General features: G+C 43.7%; 1 protein-coding gene across 2 annotated transcripts in view; it reads left to right on the plus strand.

Moving 5' to 3' along the window:
• IGF2BP1 (insulin like growth factor 2 mRNA binding protein 1) overlaps positions 1-18,056 on the plus strand; it is a 68,172-nt gene that overhangs the window by 31,963 nt on the left and 18,153 nt on the right. For both annotated transcript variants that reach the window (XM_054993503.1, XM_054993505.1), the window contains exon 3: positions 17,649-17,697. In XM_054993503.1, the coding sequence (XP_054849478.1) occupies positions 17,649-17,697 (49 nt within the window). The remainder of the gene's footprint in view (positions 1-17,648; positions 17,698-18,056) is intronic.

The raw sequence follows: 18,056 nt of genomic DNA on the forward strand, positions 1-18,056 counted from the left end.
AATCTCTCTTCAGCTGTATGTGTGTATTGAAAAAATAGGTAATCGACTTTTTACTGTGATGGTGAAACATAGATGATTAAAGTACATCAGGGAGTCACATTAAGTGATCTTCCCTGCCTGTGCAATGGTTGTGAGAAAATATTTCCTGTATTTATTAAGTGACTACTGATGAGCTGTGCAGGCAATGTACAAAAAAGGAGAAAAGATTCAAAACTATCTAGGTTTCCAGGCCCTTCTTAATTGAAGTTTTTGGGGATGTTCTTTCTTAAGAGAAAGGAGTAGTCAAAGAAAATACTGAGGGGGAAATGTAGGATTGAGACCAATGAATTCAGTGCATACCCTGATACGTAACAAGTAAAATTCTGACCTGTTACCAAACAGTTAATGGAAGCAAGGGTAATACCTGCCCTTTGGACTTGCCCTGTGGACTCATCTTGGTAGTGCTGTTGTGAGGGTTAAAATTTGGTCCACAAGCAGAACCCACCAATACTTGATTTCTAAGGGAAGAAGGAATCTAAATTGCCACTGGCTAATTCCTCTGCCCCCAAGAGAAAGGGACAAAGTCTGATGGGATTTTATTTCTGTATTCTGTACAAGAAAAAAAATGAGTAACAGTGTGAAGATGTTTCTAATCATTATCCCTTACTAATATGAACAGGAGCAAGGTGGCAGAAACTGATAAACTCAATGACAAGATTCTACTAGCATAGAAAGGAACTTTTTGTCCTGGATTCATTTGTGCAAAAATGGACTTTTTTCTGTGTTCCAGTCAAGCCTTTTTGAATTTTGTGTAAGGAAGCAAATAGGGATTGGGAATCATACAGGTAAAGGCCAACTTGCCCACAAATAACATGTTGAGGATTGCTGATCTGGGAATTTGGAGTGAGCGTCCTTCTGTATGCCAATGAAGCTGCTCTTATTATCTGTAAAATCAGGTGGGTTGGTGGATGTTTTTCAGTGAAGTCTGTGGTTCAGGAGGGCACTTTAATAAGGAAGTAGGACTGTAGCCTAGTCCACCATTTATTGTTTGTTGGGGTGTGCGATTCAGCTCGAGAATACTGAATATATACCCAAAAATACATATTTGGAATTGCATCTGACATATTTAGATATGTTCGGATAAACCAGTATTTACATTACCAAATTATCTGGATATATTTGGGAATATATGGGAAGCACATTTTAAAGGTTGCAGCAGCTTGCTTCCCCCCTCCCTCTGGGCAAGCTTCCCAAGGGAGGGAGGCAGCATTACTGTGTGTCTGTCAGCGTTGCTTGCTTGCCTTATGCCGTTGTCAGGTATGGCTGCTGTGAGATTGTATGTAGGGGTGTGCGCTTCACGTTTCCGATTCAGGTAAATTACCTGAATTGGACCCAATCCGTAAAGATTAGGGATATCCGAATCGGGGCCTGAGCCTGCGGGGTGGTGGAGAAGGCCGGCGCCGCTGCTGCCACCTCCTCCGGCCCTTCCTGCCCCTCAACTGGCTGCAGCGCGCTGGCGGCCATTTGAAGGGCAGAAAGGGCTGGAGGAAGCGGAGAAAGCCCTTCCTGCCCCTCAAATGGGCGCTATGGCACCGCCGCGCTGCAGGCAAATTGAGAAGCAGAAAGGGCTGGAGGAGGCCTTCCCCACCGCCCCGCAGGCTCAGGCAGCAGCGCGGCGGCAGAGGAGCTGAGCTGGCTGGCTCCAGGCTGCTGCAGCCTTGTGCTGCCGCCGCTGCTGCCGCCGCCGCCGCCGTGCCGGGAGCATTAGCCCCAGCTGTCAAAGAAGACCCTCCCGCCAGTGGGTGGGAGTGGGGGGTTTCCCCAGGGGTAGGTGGGGGTGGAGGGGTTGCCCCAGGGGTGGGTGGGGGTGGAAGGGTTTCCCCGGGGGGGGAGTCCCCCCCTCACTTCAGTATGCTCCGAATATTTATGGAACATACAGAAGCGAGTAAAATACCTTAATTCTGAAGCAGCTTGCCGCTTCGGAATTAAGGTATTTCCGAATTTCCCCCCCACTTCGGGTAAACCCGAAGCAGAAAACTCGAATCTCCTCCCCGTGCACACCCCTACTTGTATGCTGAGATTCTCTAGATTGATGTTGGTTCTGTTGGGCTTGTAACAGTGTCCCTTGCTTTAGTTTGGTTCTTCTGTGATTTTCTGGTTTGATATTAGTTCTGGTGGGATTCTCTGGTTTGACGTTGGTTCTGCTGGGCTTGCATTAGCCCTCAGTTCTGCTTGACATATTTTGAGAGACACTGGTTCTGTTGGGCCTGTAACAGTGTCTCTAGGTTCAGTTTGGTTCTGTTAGTATTCTCTGGTTTGGCATTGGTTTTGCTTGGATTCTCTGATTTGATATTGGATCTGGTGGGATTCTCTGGTTTGACATTGGTTCAGTTCAGCTTTTTTTTGGTTCTGTTTGCATTGGGAGGCTTTTGGTTAGTGGTTGCTGTTGTGTGTTTGGCTAAGGCTTCCTATGCCTTTAATTTCTCCCCATAGGAAACAATTCAGAGTGGCCGGGAGCAGCTTGTTCGGTGGGCTGTAGAACTGGACCTTTGGGTCCAATTTACTTAAAACTTGGTGGTCTTTAGTGGATAGACTGGACTAAGTTCCCTGCAATTTTTGTGTAGTTTGCTTGAAAAAAGGCCCCTCTAGTCCCCCTGAAAGATTTCCCCATAGGGAATAATGGAGCTGAATATATTTTGAATTCAGAATAAAACCTAAATCCAAATATTATATCAGTATTTTTGATCCATATATTAGGAATACCAAATATATATGGTATTCTGAATACCTGAATCGTAATAATACCACCACCACCCTTTTTAGTGCACATCCCTATTGTATGTATCGTGTTGTTTTTAATGGTATTTTCTACGTTTTGTATTCCATTTATGTGTTTTAATGGTATGTCATTGCTTAGACTGCTGCATTGTCTTCTAATTTCATAATCCTAGTCCTGTTGCATTGTTTATTAGACGTCTTATGTTGTCTGATTGCCTGTATGTGTACATAATGTTGTAACCTGTTGTTAGACTCAGTGAGAAAGGTGAGCTGTAACTAAAGTAAATAAATGAATGCCTCCAAGTGATAATGGGCTGAATCAGAGCCAAAACCTCAAGCAAGATTTAGTTGCTGTTGGCCAGTAATTTAGCTAATCTGGGATAATTTATTGATGTTTTCATGCTCCAGACTTCTTCCCTGTTTGGAAACCAAAGTGGTGTACAACATTGTTCTTGCCTGCTCCATTTTATCTGTGCCAAAATAATCTTGTGGGGTAGATTAGGCTAAGAAAGAGTGACTGGTCTGGGCTTCCATTGCAAAGTGGAGATTTGAACCTGGGTCTCCCAGATACTAGCCCAATGTGCTAGCAACTGCACAAAGGATCCTGCTTGTTTATAGCTTGTGGGTACATAATTAATTTCTGTTCCTGTGTCTGTCTGTCTGTCTGTCTGGAAGTGAGTGAGTAGCAGTAGAATAGAGTACTTGAATCCTAATCCCTGAACGTTCTAGTGAACCCATGTGCTGTTAGGCCTGCAACTGTCCCTATGGCGATAATAATATTGGCCTACTCCACAGGACTATTGTGAAGTTTATCATATGTCTGAAGTGCTTTGAGAACTGCTCATGCTAGAGACCCTGCAGTTCAAAATCCAACTTCTGCAACTTGTGTAACTGATGCAAGTTAGCTTCATTTATCATATTTGCATAATTTATTAGTTAATGTTTTACAGTACTGAATAATTTATACCGGGGTTGATAGCCATAGGGGGAGGTCATGCCCTGACTGCTGACGTTCTTTTTCAGCAAAAGAAAACAGAACTCTAGTGGCCCCTTGAAGACTAACAACACTGATTTTAGTATGAGGTTTCGTGAGTGAGAACTGGCTTCATGCTTCTGAAGAAGCAAACTCTGATGCACGAAAGCTCATGCTGAAATCAATGTTAGTCTTTAATTTGCCTCTGGACTTTTTTTGTGTTCTCATATAATCATGGCACAAACTCTCAATATAATCTTCATTTTCTGTTCCCTTTTTGTTGCTGTTTGATTTTGGTCTTCTTTGTGTTTTCATAATTTTTTTGGTTTGTATTTAGTAGTCACATGGAAAGCAATTTTAAAAACAAGCTGTTACTTTTCTGGTTCATTCTGGCTCTGCAGTGACTGAAGTTTCTTTTTTCTCTGTTCTCGTGTGAAAGTACAACGACTGTTGGTCTCCATTTGACCTAGTTCAGAGGTGCTTCACATCTTGAAGATGGCACTGGTGTTGGACACATGCTTAGAGCAATCCGTGCTCCATGCTTAACCACTGATGATGCAAAGTGGCAGTGGAGGGGCATAAGCTTGCCCTGCTGAATCTACTTTGATGCTGCATGCACAAGTGCAGGTTTTGCTTGTGAGCATAAAGGGATCAGATGAGCCTGCTGCCATGAGTCTGAATGAGCTGTTGCCTTGGAAGTGCGATTTGAGTCTTGGCCCTTTTTCTGAATAAGAAAGGGAAGTCTGGGAGTCCTGAGTAAGGATAATTTTGCTCCATTGCATAGAGCAGCCGTGGCTCAGTGGTAGAACATCTGCTTTGCATGCAGAAGTTCCCAGGTTCAATCCCCAGCATCTCCAGTTAAAGGAATCAAGTAGTAGGTGATGATCAAAACCTCTGTCTGAGACTCGGAACCTTGATGGACCAATAATCTGATTCAGTGAAAGGCAGTTTCATGTGTGTTCATCAATCAAGGCATAGAATATTGGGAAATATCTGGATTCAAACTTCATTCTTTTAGGCCAAGGGTGCTTCCATACGGAGGTTTTGCTCCAGGTTGATTGCAACTAAACTGGAATGGAGTGTTTTTTGTTTTGTTTTTTGGCAAGGGAAGTATCCACACAATGACTTGGTCTGAGTTTTCCCTTGCTTTGAGGCAATCTTTCTCAAACCTGGTTTGATACAATCTTTTGATAAAGATTCACTCAAAGCATGTTTGCGTGCCATATGTATGGGAAGGTGCACTTCCCACATCGGTGCCATTTTCCTTGTCGTTAGCCCCCTGTGGCCACCATTCCTACCCCCAAATACCACCACCGCCAGAGATCTTCCTGCAGCCCCCCCTCCGAAATTACAAATTGTTAGATTGCTGTATTACAATTATATTATGATGATCTACTGCCATGATCTACTGGTTCCTCTGAATTCCCAGCTTTTGTTTTAAAAAACGTCTCTAGGCCTTTTAGTTGCATTCCTCAACAAAAAGGGTGGGAGCTTTATTCAAAAAAAGGAAAGCTGAGAATTCAGCAATAGATCACGGCATTAGATTTTTATGTTACAATGCCATAGTACAATAGCATTTTAAAAAACACACCTAAAAAAGCACTTCATTGGTGAGGGTGGGACAAAATGCAGGCAAAATGGTGGCTGATGGAGGAAAGTGAACACAAAACTCCTGTTTGTGGATGTGCCATTTTCAAGCTTTCTGCCTTTGCGGTGAAAGTGACATGGAAACGGAGAATTCTTACCATATGGATGCATCCTAAATGTTCTCTGGACATCGTTATTTTTTTTTTCATTCTCTTGCTTTTCCATTTTTGTGGATGCATGGGGAATTTTTTGAGCACTGAAAAGATTTTTTAAAACTAGTCTTAAAAACAAAACTTGGAACAGTTATAGATATATTTGGTTATCTGGCAAAGTCTTTTAATATAAAATGGAAAAGAAACCCGAAATGTGTTTCTGGTTGGGGTGAAGGGGGGTAGGGGTAGCGATGGGGAACAAAGATTTTGTCTCGTTTTCACAGGGTTTCCCCCTCCCCTTCTTTTTTGGTGGGGGATGGAAATTGTAATGAAATCTGTAGCTTGAATGCTGTTCCATGTCCCTGAATGAATGGAGGAGCCATTGTTTAAGGAGTCTGGAATGCAAGGAATGCTGTGCTATAGGAAGGGGGTCAGAAGGATTTAAGCTGATAGAGGAAAACATGTGTCTATAACCAATTTCTACCCCAGCCTGAGAAGGAAGGTGTAGTTCTGAACAGAAAAATGGAATCTCTTTACTCAGCGTCTATTATTGCTCTTCAGCTTTACTCTTTGGGCACTCTTTCTCAGAGGGTTGCATTGTCAGTGTGGGCCACTTGCTTGAATCGATTTTAGCAGTACAATTACTCAACCAAATCTTTAACTAAAGATAAAAAATATGTCCTTCTAATCACATGGTAAGACAAATGAGCAGAGCCTGACTTGCTGTGGGGGGGGGGGAGATGGGACGTCAAGTCTGCTTTTCCCTCTCAGTTTTGTGAAATTTGCCTTTCAGGGACAAGCAGCAATATCTTTCCTTCTTGCCATAGGCAACTGCTCCTAAACATCAATATGTTAGTTAAACAAACAAACGAAGAACAGACCTTCAGCAATCTCAATGCGCCTTGAACTTGTTGAACTTTGGGGAATGGAGAAACCATTTTGAGTCTTGTGTGGTACTGTAATAAGAAAATGTTTCCTATTCACAAATGCAATGAAAAAGAAAAGAAAAGAAAGATCATCTGGCCTTCTATCCAGGACCGGGGTGATACATTACGTTCCAAGCATTCTCCTATTCTAGCAAAACCATTCTTTCCTAATCCTCAACATGGCAAAACGGAAAGGTTTTGTTGATGCATTTGTCCGATAGAAACTAGCTAATTGATTTTTATTTGCTTTTGAGCTACATTTGTCTGTGCTTTCTGGTGCAACCCTAAACTGAACTACATCCTTCTAAACTTCATTGGCCTCTGTTTACGATTGCACTGTTAACCTGAAGCCAGTGTTTCATTTTGCCTATCTGCTTCCCTCCAATATTATCTCCTGCTTCTGTCTCTGGTTCCTGAACATCTGTAGTTGTATACACATGATGGCACTATAGGATGTGGTCTATTGCCCCCTGTACAGCTAGCTTTTATATATAACAGGTATATTAACCCTTCTGCAAGATGATATTGCTGCAGAAAGATTGCTTTCAGTGGATTGGGGCAACTAATTTAATCACCAGGTCTTTTACAGTCGTCCTTTAGATTCTGGAGTAGCTTTTGATCCAGTGGACAGAATATTAAGCTTTGAATTATAGCGCTGCAAAGCAGTTAAAGAGGTATCTATCCGATACATTTTTATTCCGCTCTTCCTCCCAGGACTAGATGCTTCACAATGCTGTGAGGTAGGCTAGACTGAGAGAGAACAAAGCACCCAAGGCATCCCAGAAAGCTTCATGGCCAGTGTGGGGAAGTGGTTGGAGGACTGGACTAGGATCCTGCAGGTTCTGGTCTCCTCTGTGCTGTGGAGGCTTGCTGGATGACCACGGGCCAGTCACTCTCTCTGAGCCCAGCCTGCCTCACAAAATTGTTGTGAAGTAGAGATATCAGGTCCCCTTACCCTCCTGGCGGGAGCAGGGGACCTGGCATTTATCTTTGGTGATCTTCTCACATGTGTGCTTTGCGCATGTGCATTTCTAGTGGACATGATGACATTACTTCTGGAAGTGATGTCATTGCACCTTCTGAGGGCGTGCCCGCTGTGTGCTAGCCCGGGAAGTTTGCCTCCTGGTTCTGTTCCCTCCCAGATCCGGGGCTTTTTCCTCCTGCCAGCCAGATGAGTGGTGGCGGGGAGCAGAGGCTGGGAGCGGGGGAGCCCGGGAGGCTTAGGACTGAAAAAATTTGGGGCAGCTGTTAGCCTGATCAAACAATGTGATGCTATTGTCCAGTAGCCTGAAATAGTACTGGCTAGCACCTGAAGATTTTGATATCTTAAGCGCCTGATGTACTTAAGTGCATACTGCATGGGAATACTTTTTAACAGCTCTGGACTGGGAAAGTCACCATCCTTTGAAGTCAGCTACCTATCTGTAAAATGGTGAGGGTGGTGATTTGTTGTGCAGGCTTGCTGTGAGGACAATTCCTTAGCATACATTCAGCTTTCTGGGCACAAAGTGCTTCATGTATATTATTACAGTAAGAATAGTTAAGGTGGGCCAGGATTATTATTTCCACTTTTGTAGATTTGGGGATTGAGCCTGAGGAATAGTGGCTTCTCTTAGCCACGGTGTGATAACCAGCCTGAAATAAAACACCAAGAACTGACATTCTCAGAACACTTTCCTGGGAGTAAGTCCTAATGAACAAAATGGGGCTTACTTCTGAGGAAGTGGGTAGCCATATTGGTCTGTAGTAGAACAGCAGGATTTTCATCTAGTGGCACCTTAGAGATCAACAGAAGAAGGGAGCTCTAACTCTTGAAAGCTTACCCCCTGAAAATCTTGTTGGTCTCTAAGGCCACTGGACAAAAATACTTCTAAGTAGGATTGCTTCATTATAAAATGGCCACAGATTAATATAATGACTCCTGTCCCATTCCTTAGATTCCATATGATACTGTGGAATTTATCCACAGAGCTCGTTCTATGCTTTAAGTTTTGTTGTTGAGATGGCAAATGACTTTAAGTGCCCTGGGAAGCCAGCAGTTTGCCCGTACTAAATGTTTGCTCAAAACTGTCTAAAGGAACACTTCACAACATACATGTCAATTGTAGTGCCCCAGTGATACCCGTGTTTCATTGATCTGCCTTGTTTTGCATACATATAACAAAACAGAGGTGCCCTTCGGAAACACTCAGGGCCCAACAAGTTGTGATATTGAGATCTCTTGTAGAAAATATAAATGTTCGCCATGGTTGTGGGGGGAGGGGGAGAGTTTGGATCAGCTCTGCAGGTAGATATTTAGGGATATATAATATTCCTGGAAATGGTGAAGCCATGGAAGATGAAAAATATGCCAGAAATGTTGGGTAAGCTTGAAATACAATTATTTACTTAAGAAACCTACATTTGGTTTGCTACTCTTATAACATAAAATGCATCATTTACAGTTAATTGATCATATAAAATTGTACTCTTTGGTGTATTTATGAAATATAAATGTATATGGTAAAACGACAAACACTTCTGAGTAAACGTGCTTAAGATTGCAGTGCAACAGTGCAGTCCTAACCAGAGAGACACCCTTCTAAGTCAATTGAAGTAAGTGGGTTTAGAAAGGCGTAACTTTGCTTAGGATTGTGTTGTGAACATCTTAGACTGCAATGCTGAAAACACTCTCCAGGAAGTAAGCTCCACTGTATACAGTAGGACTTACTTCCAAGTAGACCTGCTTGAGATTGCTCTTTTACTTTTCAACAAGCAAAATTGTAAGTTACCCAATACTAGCAAAAGAAAGGATATTATTTTTGATAGAAACAGCCTCGTGCACCCACATTAGACTACTGGCATATTTGAATATTGAGTTAAACTTTAAAACATTAAACTTTATAAGTACTGAACTCCTCAGGAATGTATTGTCATCACATACATTATAATATATTAATTGTGGACAAAATTAGTTGCATTATAAACAATGCATATAGCCTTAAAAATACTATACATGTGTATGTTATATACAGGAATTATCATAATCTAATACTGCAGATTGTTTTACCTAAACATTTTCATGCTATTTGGTTTGAGTGAGTGAAACCTTATTTTAAATAGCCTCCCACTTACTCCAAGAGAGAAAATATTTCATAAGATTCTCCCCCCTCCCCAGCGCTCTACAAAACTGTGAATTTTTCTGTTGGGAAAAGTAGAAAATAAGTCCCCTCTAACTAATTTTTTCCCCTGGACCTTCACATCTCTTATGGAGGAGTTCTTTAAACCATTTTCTTTACGTGATTTCACCAGTGGGTAATATTCCCTTGTGTGCACTGCTCCACCCCAGCTACTGTTTGCAGGGGAAATCACAAGTATCTGTTTCCTTTTTTATGGGCAACCCATGCCACGGAGAAGTGGGAAGGGAGAGAAATTTGCACAGGGGAAAGGTCAGGGTGAAATCAAGATTGTTGCACCTGGCACACACTACTATTTACACTTTTACAAATTGTGGGAGATATAAGTTCTACCAGCATTATGTCCATTTGGTCCTCAGAGATTCATGGTAGGTCACCCTGATTGGCCACAGGTTCTGGACCTACATCCAGTGCATTGTTTAGGAATGTGTACCTGCCATTCATACTTATGTGTTTGATGTGGGAACACTGGTGTTATGCGGAGGGAAGTGTTAAGCAGCTCTCCATGACAGGGGGTAAGCTTCTACCACCTTTTTCCATGGGCAGAACAGTCCCTTTTAACCACCAAAAGGTTTTACCAAGGAACTGAATTAAGGAGCTGAATTAAGGTGGGGAGTCAGGGAAGATCAAGTGGAAAAACTGTATAATGAAGTATGGGATCCATCCCATACTTCATCTTCACTATCAAGGAAGGGATGCAAAACAAAGTCTGTTTGTTGCACATAATTCGTATCTACAACATCCCATATGACTACATGACCTTGGGCACAGCAGTCTTCAAGAGCTTCTTTGAGGGTTTCCTAGGAGCTTGTTCCACTGGAGGGAGAAGCAGTTTGAGCTGAGCGCTTCTTCAAGTAGGGTTCAACCCTTGATCCTGGTTTTTCCCCATGTCAGGCTTAGCATGAACTTATTTTAAGGAAACAAGAAAATATGTCTCTGAGCATATGTAGAGTGCTTTCCTTTGAAAGCAGCGCTCTGCTGCCTATATCTGGGCACTGGCAAGCTAAGCATTATGGGTCTGAAAATGTTAGAGCAGAAGTGTCAGTCAATTGAACAGCCAGGTCATGGTCTGTCTAGTTTGGGAACCTGGTCAAATAAAACCAAGAAAGTTCTTGGGGAGGTGTTGTAGGGTATTTCTTGCACTGTCAATAATCTAATGGACTTAAGTTACCAGAGGGGGGAATTTCAGTTTTTCGAGAAATTTCTGACTAGTAGAAGCAGTTTGAAAACCGAACCACTTCTCTGTCTCACAGTTGGTGTGGGAGTCAAGGCAGGGCCAAAGTCAACAAGCACCAAAGCTTAGATGTTCTTCTAGTGAAGGCTGAGGGTGAACTGAAGCTTTAAATACTCCTGTAAGGAAGTGGCTATGCAAACCTCACCCTTCCAGTAGCCTGCTACTGGCTCTTAAGGACGCCACACCTGGTTACAGCAGCAAGTGCTCTGATGGGGTTGGTTCAGAGCTGAGGCTTGAAGGGTCGGCTGAGGAGAGACCGCAGGTGCTGCAGTGGGTTCTGGGATGAAGATCTAAGCCCCAGGCTGAATACAGGGCTGTACCCTAGGGCCCAAGGGTTGATGGACTCCTGCGGCTCCTTGGGAGCATCAAAGCAGGCTCCTGGAGGTATCTCAACTTCCTCCTTCTGTGATGGTGTCAGGTGCTGATGCCCATCCTCATCTGAGTCCTTGGTCTCTTTTCCTAACGAGGCGTCCGTAAGTTGGTCCATGACATTATTTGAAAAGGGAGTGGGCTCTTCCTTTCTGAAAGTTTCTAGGCAGAGGCTTGACAACCATCTCTCGAAGATGCTCGAGCTTTGGATTTCCCACACCAAGCAGAGGGCTGGGCTAGATGGCTCATAAGACCTCTTCCAGTTTTATGATTCTATGGCAGGTTACTTGCCAAGGTTTTATCAGTGGTGTTTTGTCGAACGTCCAGTCCTAAGAACTTAAGGGGGGGCCTGCTGGATCAAATCAGACATCCATCTAGTCCTGCATCCTGTTTCACAAACTGGCCAACTAGTTGTCGTAGAGGGTCAACAATTTAATTGTAATTAATTTTTCTTCATTTGTACTCCACCTGTCTCCTCAGTGAGGGCTCGAAGCTGTGTACATCATTCTGCTCTCTTCCATTTTTTCCTCACAACAACCCTGTGAGGTAGGTTAGGCTGAGAGTATGTGACTGTCCTAGGTTCATCTAGCAAGTTTCCATGGAAGAGCAGGGAATTGAACCTGGGTCACTCAGATCCTAGTCCATCACTCTAGCTACTACATCATACTGGTGTAAGCGTGTAACTCAGTTTAGGATTGTACTGTGGATCGTGCCAAGAGCACAAGAGAAAACTATTTGGAATGGTAGTCTGTGCAATGCCAGTTAACTCTTGCATGAAAATGGTCTCTCAAATGGAGCTGGTTTTTCCTTGCAGAATGTGTGATGGGGAGGAGGAGATAGGAGTTTTGCAGCAAACCTAGGATGTGATGAGCACAGTGAGATATAATACGGGTTTGCATGCGTGAAATAGTCACAGCAGGTCATGTCGCACATGACCGTGGATCTATTACAGTATTTACATTTCATCACCCCTAAATCACAGCTGCTTGGTGAATTTAGGAATGCCCAGCAAGACTGAGGCAGTATCCATGATCCACCTGCAGTTGCATGTGGCAGCTGCTACAGTGGGATGGGTTAATTTTGGCATCAAAAATTCGCAAAGATTCTATTTTGGGAGGCTGGATTTTGGAAGAGCAAAATTAGAAAAAAAGCAGTGCAGCTTGTTGCTCTCGTCTTTTGAACCTTTCTCATAATCTTCTGCCACCGTTATCCCTCCCCCCAATCTTTCCCATTAAAACAAGAGCATGTTTTATAGACAGCCCCTAGGCCCTTTATAGAGATTATCTCTCTCTTTATTGATCTCCTGAGATTCTTACTGACGCTCTCCGAGTGTAATTTTGCTCGCCCCATCTCCTTCCGACGGATGCGATTTTCAGAAAGCTCTGGAGAGTTGTGGAGGAGACAAGGATCCAGATCCCGAATCCTCGAAGCATTAGAAGACGAGTTTGAATGATGCCTTGGTTTTCCAGGATGTGGTAAAAGCCAAGAGGTCTGGGAGGGGGGACCATATCGGATGAAAGCTGATGTTACAGTTTGTACTCTGACCATCACTTTCAAAGAGGTATCAAATAATCTACCATGCAGGATAATTTTAACACTGGGTTGAAGAACCTGTTCAAGATCAAAGGCCACCTTCGAAGTTAATCGAATTAAAACTCTGTTTAGGATTATAAAGTTTATAAGGAGCCAGCGGGATGTGGTAACAGGATGTGTTTGCTGTCACTATCCTAGACTGTTTTTAAAAAGATCATCCAGAGCTCAATGTGCAGGTTATTGGAGGCAAGGGAAAATGTTTAAGGTAAAATGAATGAAAGCCATTATCGTGGGATTAGATAACAAAGGCTAAACTTTCTAACAGTGTCAAAACAAAAGCCAGCAAGGGAAAATAAATACTTTTCAGGAAAAGGTTATCCTTTTATTGATTATTGAACAAATCACACTTTATATAGTATAACTATGACAAATATTTTCCTTTGTGTTGTTTCTTTTGACTTTCTTTTAAATTGGGTGACCTTCGGCCAGCCACACATACTCCTCAGCTTAACGTACCTCACAGGCTTGTGACAATACAGGTGTAAGTTGCTTTGGGGGCCCAATGAGGAGAAAAGTAAGGTATAATAGAAGTAAAGAAATATTTAAATATTTATACCAGTGAGCTTCGATGGAAAGGAGGAGATTCAAATCTTGATCTTGCCAGTCCTAGTCTGACACTCTAATCACTACCCCATGCTGGCTTTTGTTATTTTGAAATATTGTGTGCTCAACTGCCAGAAAGCAGTTGGATGAAGGGCTTTTTTTCAGCTGGAATGAGGTGGAATGGCGTTCTGGAACATCTTGAAAATGGTCACATGGCTGGTGGCCCCGCCCCCTGATCTCCAGACAGAGGGGAGTTTAGATTGCCCTCCATGCAGCGGCGCGGAGGGCAATCTAAACTCCCCTCTGTCTGGAGATCAGGGGGTGGGGCCACCAGCCATGTGACCATTTTCTCTGAGGGCAACCCACTGAGTTCCACCACCTCTTTTCCCAGAAAAAAAGCCCTGGTTGGATGTGATTAGCAAACATTGTGAAGACCCTGGATTGTCTTGACCTTTGTAGTGACTAGAACCCTTGACTTCTGCTTTGGTTTGGTCAAGAGAGAGATGACTTTCTACTTGCGGTGAATTCACCTGCACTTCAGCCCAAGCCACTGACTTTAGGGACCACGAGTGGAAAGATCTAGATTTGAATACAAAGGTCACCCAGGACTACCCTTGAAGAGGACATGGAATGGGCATAGCAATGGATCTATATCTTAAAGCCATCACAACCGAGTGCTTCACAACCGAGTGTGACTAATGGGGGTGATGGGTATAGCAAGACTAACAAGATCGCACCAAGGTTTCTTACTGTGCAGAGGCTAAGAACACTTTCTTGGAACCAGCCCTGTTGAGAAGACCTGAGTAGACTTCTGAGTTAGACCTACATGGGATTGCTTTCTTAATTGCATACTCAAGTCTAAAACAAAAATTGTGTGTGGATCCAGTCCCCCCACCCCATATTTACAGCGCAGTCCTAAGCATTGAGTTATACCCTTGTATGGTTGTTGTTGACATCACTGGATTTAGAAAGGTATAATTCTACATAAGATGGCACTGTTAATCAACCGTTTTACCTAGAAATGGTTAATTAGGGCTAAACTTTACACGCTGGTTTTTAAAGAGTTGAGTGTGTGTTCCCCAGACGCAACTTGTGTTCTCTGCAATCACACAGCAGCTGAGGGGAATGACTTTTTAAAAAATAAAGGAGAGCCCATTTGGGCTTGGAATGCTGCTGTGGGAGGAGGAAGGGCTCTTACCCCCCCCCAGCTGTTTTCTTGCACCAAAATGAGATAGGGAGGGGAGTTATTTTGCTGCTATATGTGGATTATTCTGTGCATGTGGAGCAGCAAAAATGGGGAAATATCACCTCCCCCCCCCCCCCCGTTGTTTCAGCAGAGTAACAGCTGTGGGAGTATAGGAGCCCTTCCTCCCACTTGGCAGCATTCTGAACCCAACTTAGAACCTGGACCTAACTCTTTTAAAGAAGAGTATGTCTAGTTTGCCTGTCCAAGCAAGTTTACACTCACTGAGTAAGTATAAGGTCACTCCACTCTGGGATTGACAGAGTTTAGTCTCACAGTTTATCGGATGCATCAGGTTTGAACCCTGTCACAATTACAGCTTCAAATTTGAAGTGGGCGTGAAATATTTTCCCACAAGATGAACTTCCAGATAATTTCAGAAGCCAGTTGAGTCCATAGAGCTTGGGGCGGGCATGGTGGCAGAGGTCTTACGCATCATGAATGTGGATGTTGGTTTTAATCATACCATCCTGATCAGCTAGCATGGTGCCTCTACCGAGCCAGGAGCCTTACTCTGGAGGAAGAGCCTTTTTTGTTATCACTTTTCTATTTAAACCTAAACCTCTTGGAAAAATGTCTTCGAGGGTAAAAAATATATACACTTTTTCTCCTCTGAGGACATTTTCTCAATAGGCATAGGTTCGATAGGAAAGTTAGTATTGCACATTTCAATTTTCACCAAAATTTCTGGGGGGTTTTCCTAGAAAAAAAGGAGGAAGATGTTTTTCCCACATGGCTTCAAAACTTCAAGAAATGTTACATCTCTAGGAGGGTGGCTCTTTGGACTTCAGAATGGACTGGCCATGCACTACTCAAGGCCTGAAACTGGGAGATTGTGCAGCGCAGAAAATGGCAGAGACACTTGGCCTTATTGGAAAACAATTGGTTTAAACAGCGGGCTTCTGTCAAAATTGCCACTGGCAATGGGGTGTTCCAAGGAGAACTGTATTAGCTATGGGGATATTTTCCTTTTCGCATGTTCACAGACCATTGCCACTTCCTGGACACTGGCCGTTTCCACACAGCCCGTCTGTTGTTCCTGCCCTTTTCCCACTTTAGGTGTGTGTTTTGCTGAGTCACTCCGACAACTCATCCTGCCCACACACTCCCCACAAGCACTTAGCTTGTGCTGTGAGGTCACAGGACAGTCTCCAAACAGCCCCTAACAAAAGTGGTTTTGGAGGGGAGGTTGGGCACTTCCGTCATTGTAGCCTGAAATCATCCATCTCCCTTTAATGAAACAATATGCATACGTTTTGCAAACGTAGACTTGTGGAGGTTTGGGGAGAAGCCACCAAAGTTCCAAGAATGGACTGTACCTATAAGGACATGTGGAAATGGCCAATATCAGGATGTTGTGAGGGGTGGGTGTCAGTGCCCATTTGCTGACTCTGGCTCCATCACTGTAGCTTGAGGATGTGGTAGTAGCTTGCTCTAAGACTTCCTGCCCAGTGTCTCATTGGGGTGTCTAAGAAAGCCCTTGTAAACGGTTTGGGAACAGAAGAGGGCAGAGCATGCTTCCCCCCCCCCATCAAGTTGCAGCCGACTTAAAGTGATCCTGTATAGTTTTCATGGCAAGAGATGTGCAGAGGTGGTTTGCCGTTGCCTGCCTCTCTCTCCCATTCAAGTACTAACCAAGGCCGACCCTGCTTAGCTCCCAAGAGCTGATGAGATCCATCTAGCCTGGGTTATATCCAGTTCATAGCAGAGCATTCTTAGGCCTTCTTTATTTCTCAAACTCCTTTGTCACCTCCATTCTGCAGAAAATGTTTAAGTGTTGATAAAGACGCAAAAGGGCTCAGGCGGAGAAGCAGTGGGAGCGTGTAGATGGTGAGGGGCACAGGTAACCCCCCAGTGCTCCCCAGGCCTTCCACAGTTCCTTGTGGATACCAGCTTCTTATAAGGAAACATGGTGGCCATGACTTGGCTGCTGACAGCTGCTATGAACCACTGAAAAAGGAGTGGGCAGGTGGGAATTGTGGAATTTGGGGATCCGAACATTTTTGGATGGCAACTTAGGGAAGCCTGTAGGGGAGGGGATTAACCATGGGAGCTGTGCATAATTTTAGGCCCTGCCCCCTGCAATGCTGTGTGTTGGATATTTGATACAGTATAAATGAAAGCTGAGGATTGCACAAGGTGTCCCCCCTGCCCCTGCAAAAGCCACCAGGTATTCTGTCAAAAAGTCAAATAGAGCATCCAATTGGCAATGTGATTGTGACAGTTCAGATTTTATCACTCGCATGGCATTTTTCACCGAATCTGAGCAGTGCTTTAAATTTAATCAGGCCTTTTCTGAAAAGGCTTTATTTGGTCCTTGATGTTGGGAAGAGGATGGTAAACTTTTAAATGCTTTCTCCCTTTTGGGGTTACTTCTGAATGTTTTTATATTTATTCTAGCATTGTCTAGTGGTAAATAATCAGAGTAGAGATCCCCACAGGGAGGTGGTACAAGCCTGCTCCTGTCTTAAGGGGCTCAGTAGCTTGCAAAGCTAAAAGTGCTTTCACTCACTCACTCACTCACTCACTCACTCACTCACTCACTCACTCACTCACATGCTTACTTTATACTCTGCTTTCTCCCCAGTGAGGACCCTCAGCATCTTACATCGTTCTCCTCTGCTCCATTTCCTCCTCACAGCAACCCTGTGAGGTAGGTTAGGCTGAGTGTGAGAGACCAGCCCGAGGTCACCCAGTGAGCTTCCATGGCAGAGTGGGGCTTTGAACCTGGGTCTCTTGCATCCTAGTCTTGACACTCTTACAACTGCACAACAGTAGCTCTCTAGATAGATAGGATTTTGATTTTAGATAGAATTCTTTCCAAGACAAAAATGTGTAGATACAAGGAGGTGTTTGGGTTGTTCCTGGTCAACTCTGCACAGTTTCATATATTGAATGGTCTTTCTCAACACCTGGCAGAGTACTGGAGCTCTTTTTAATGGGAGATGCCAGGAGCTGAACCTGAGGCCTTCTTTGCACAATACATTGGCTCTGCCATGGAGTTATAAGTCCACCTGTTCATCATATATTCTGTCTGAGATACCTTCAAATAAAGACGAGGCAGTAACTTAAACTTTTCCTCTTCTTCATTTTAGAAGCCGCAAGATTCAGATAAGAAACATCCCCCCTCAGCTACGATGGGAGGTAAGTGAGATTATTGGAAAGTGCATGATCTGAAATCTATGATAGCTTAGAAACGTGCACTTATATGTGAAACTAGCTGTGATACTTGGAGAGTGTGTGTGTGGGCTGAGTTAGAGACCCTTTATTCCTGTGTATGGCTGTGGATCTGTTGAGATTGGAGCTTCCTCAGGTAGGTCTCTCTGTGGACTATCTTGATAAAAATTGTACAGGAACTTCTCTTTGCCACCTGCCAGGTAGCTTTGTGGGCTGAGCAGGTTTTCAACACAGCTGCCTCTTTTCTGTGTTTTCTCCAACCGAGAAGCAGGTTGACTCAAGAACCCAGGGGAAGGGTTTTTTCTCAGCTGGGGAGAGCAGAACAG

Source organism: Eublepharis macularius, chromosome 12, assembly GCF_028583425.1.
Source record: "Eublepharis macularius isolate TG4126 chromosome 12, MPM_Emac_v1.0, whole genome shotgun sequence".
Lineage (NCBI taxonomy): Eukaryota > Metazoa > Chordata > Lepidosauria > Squamata > Eublepharidae > Eublepharis > Eublepharis macularius.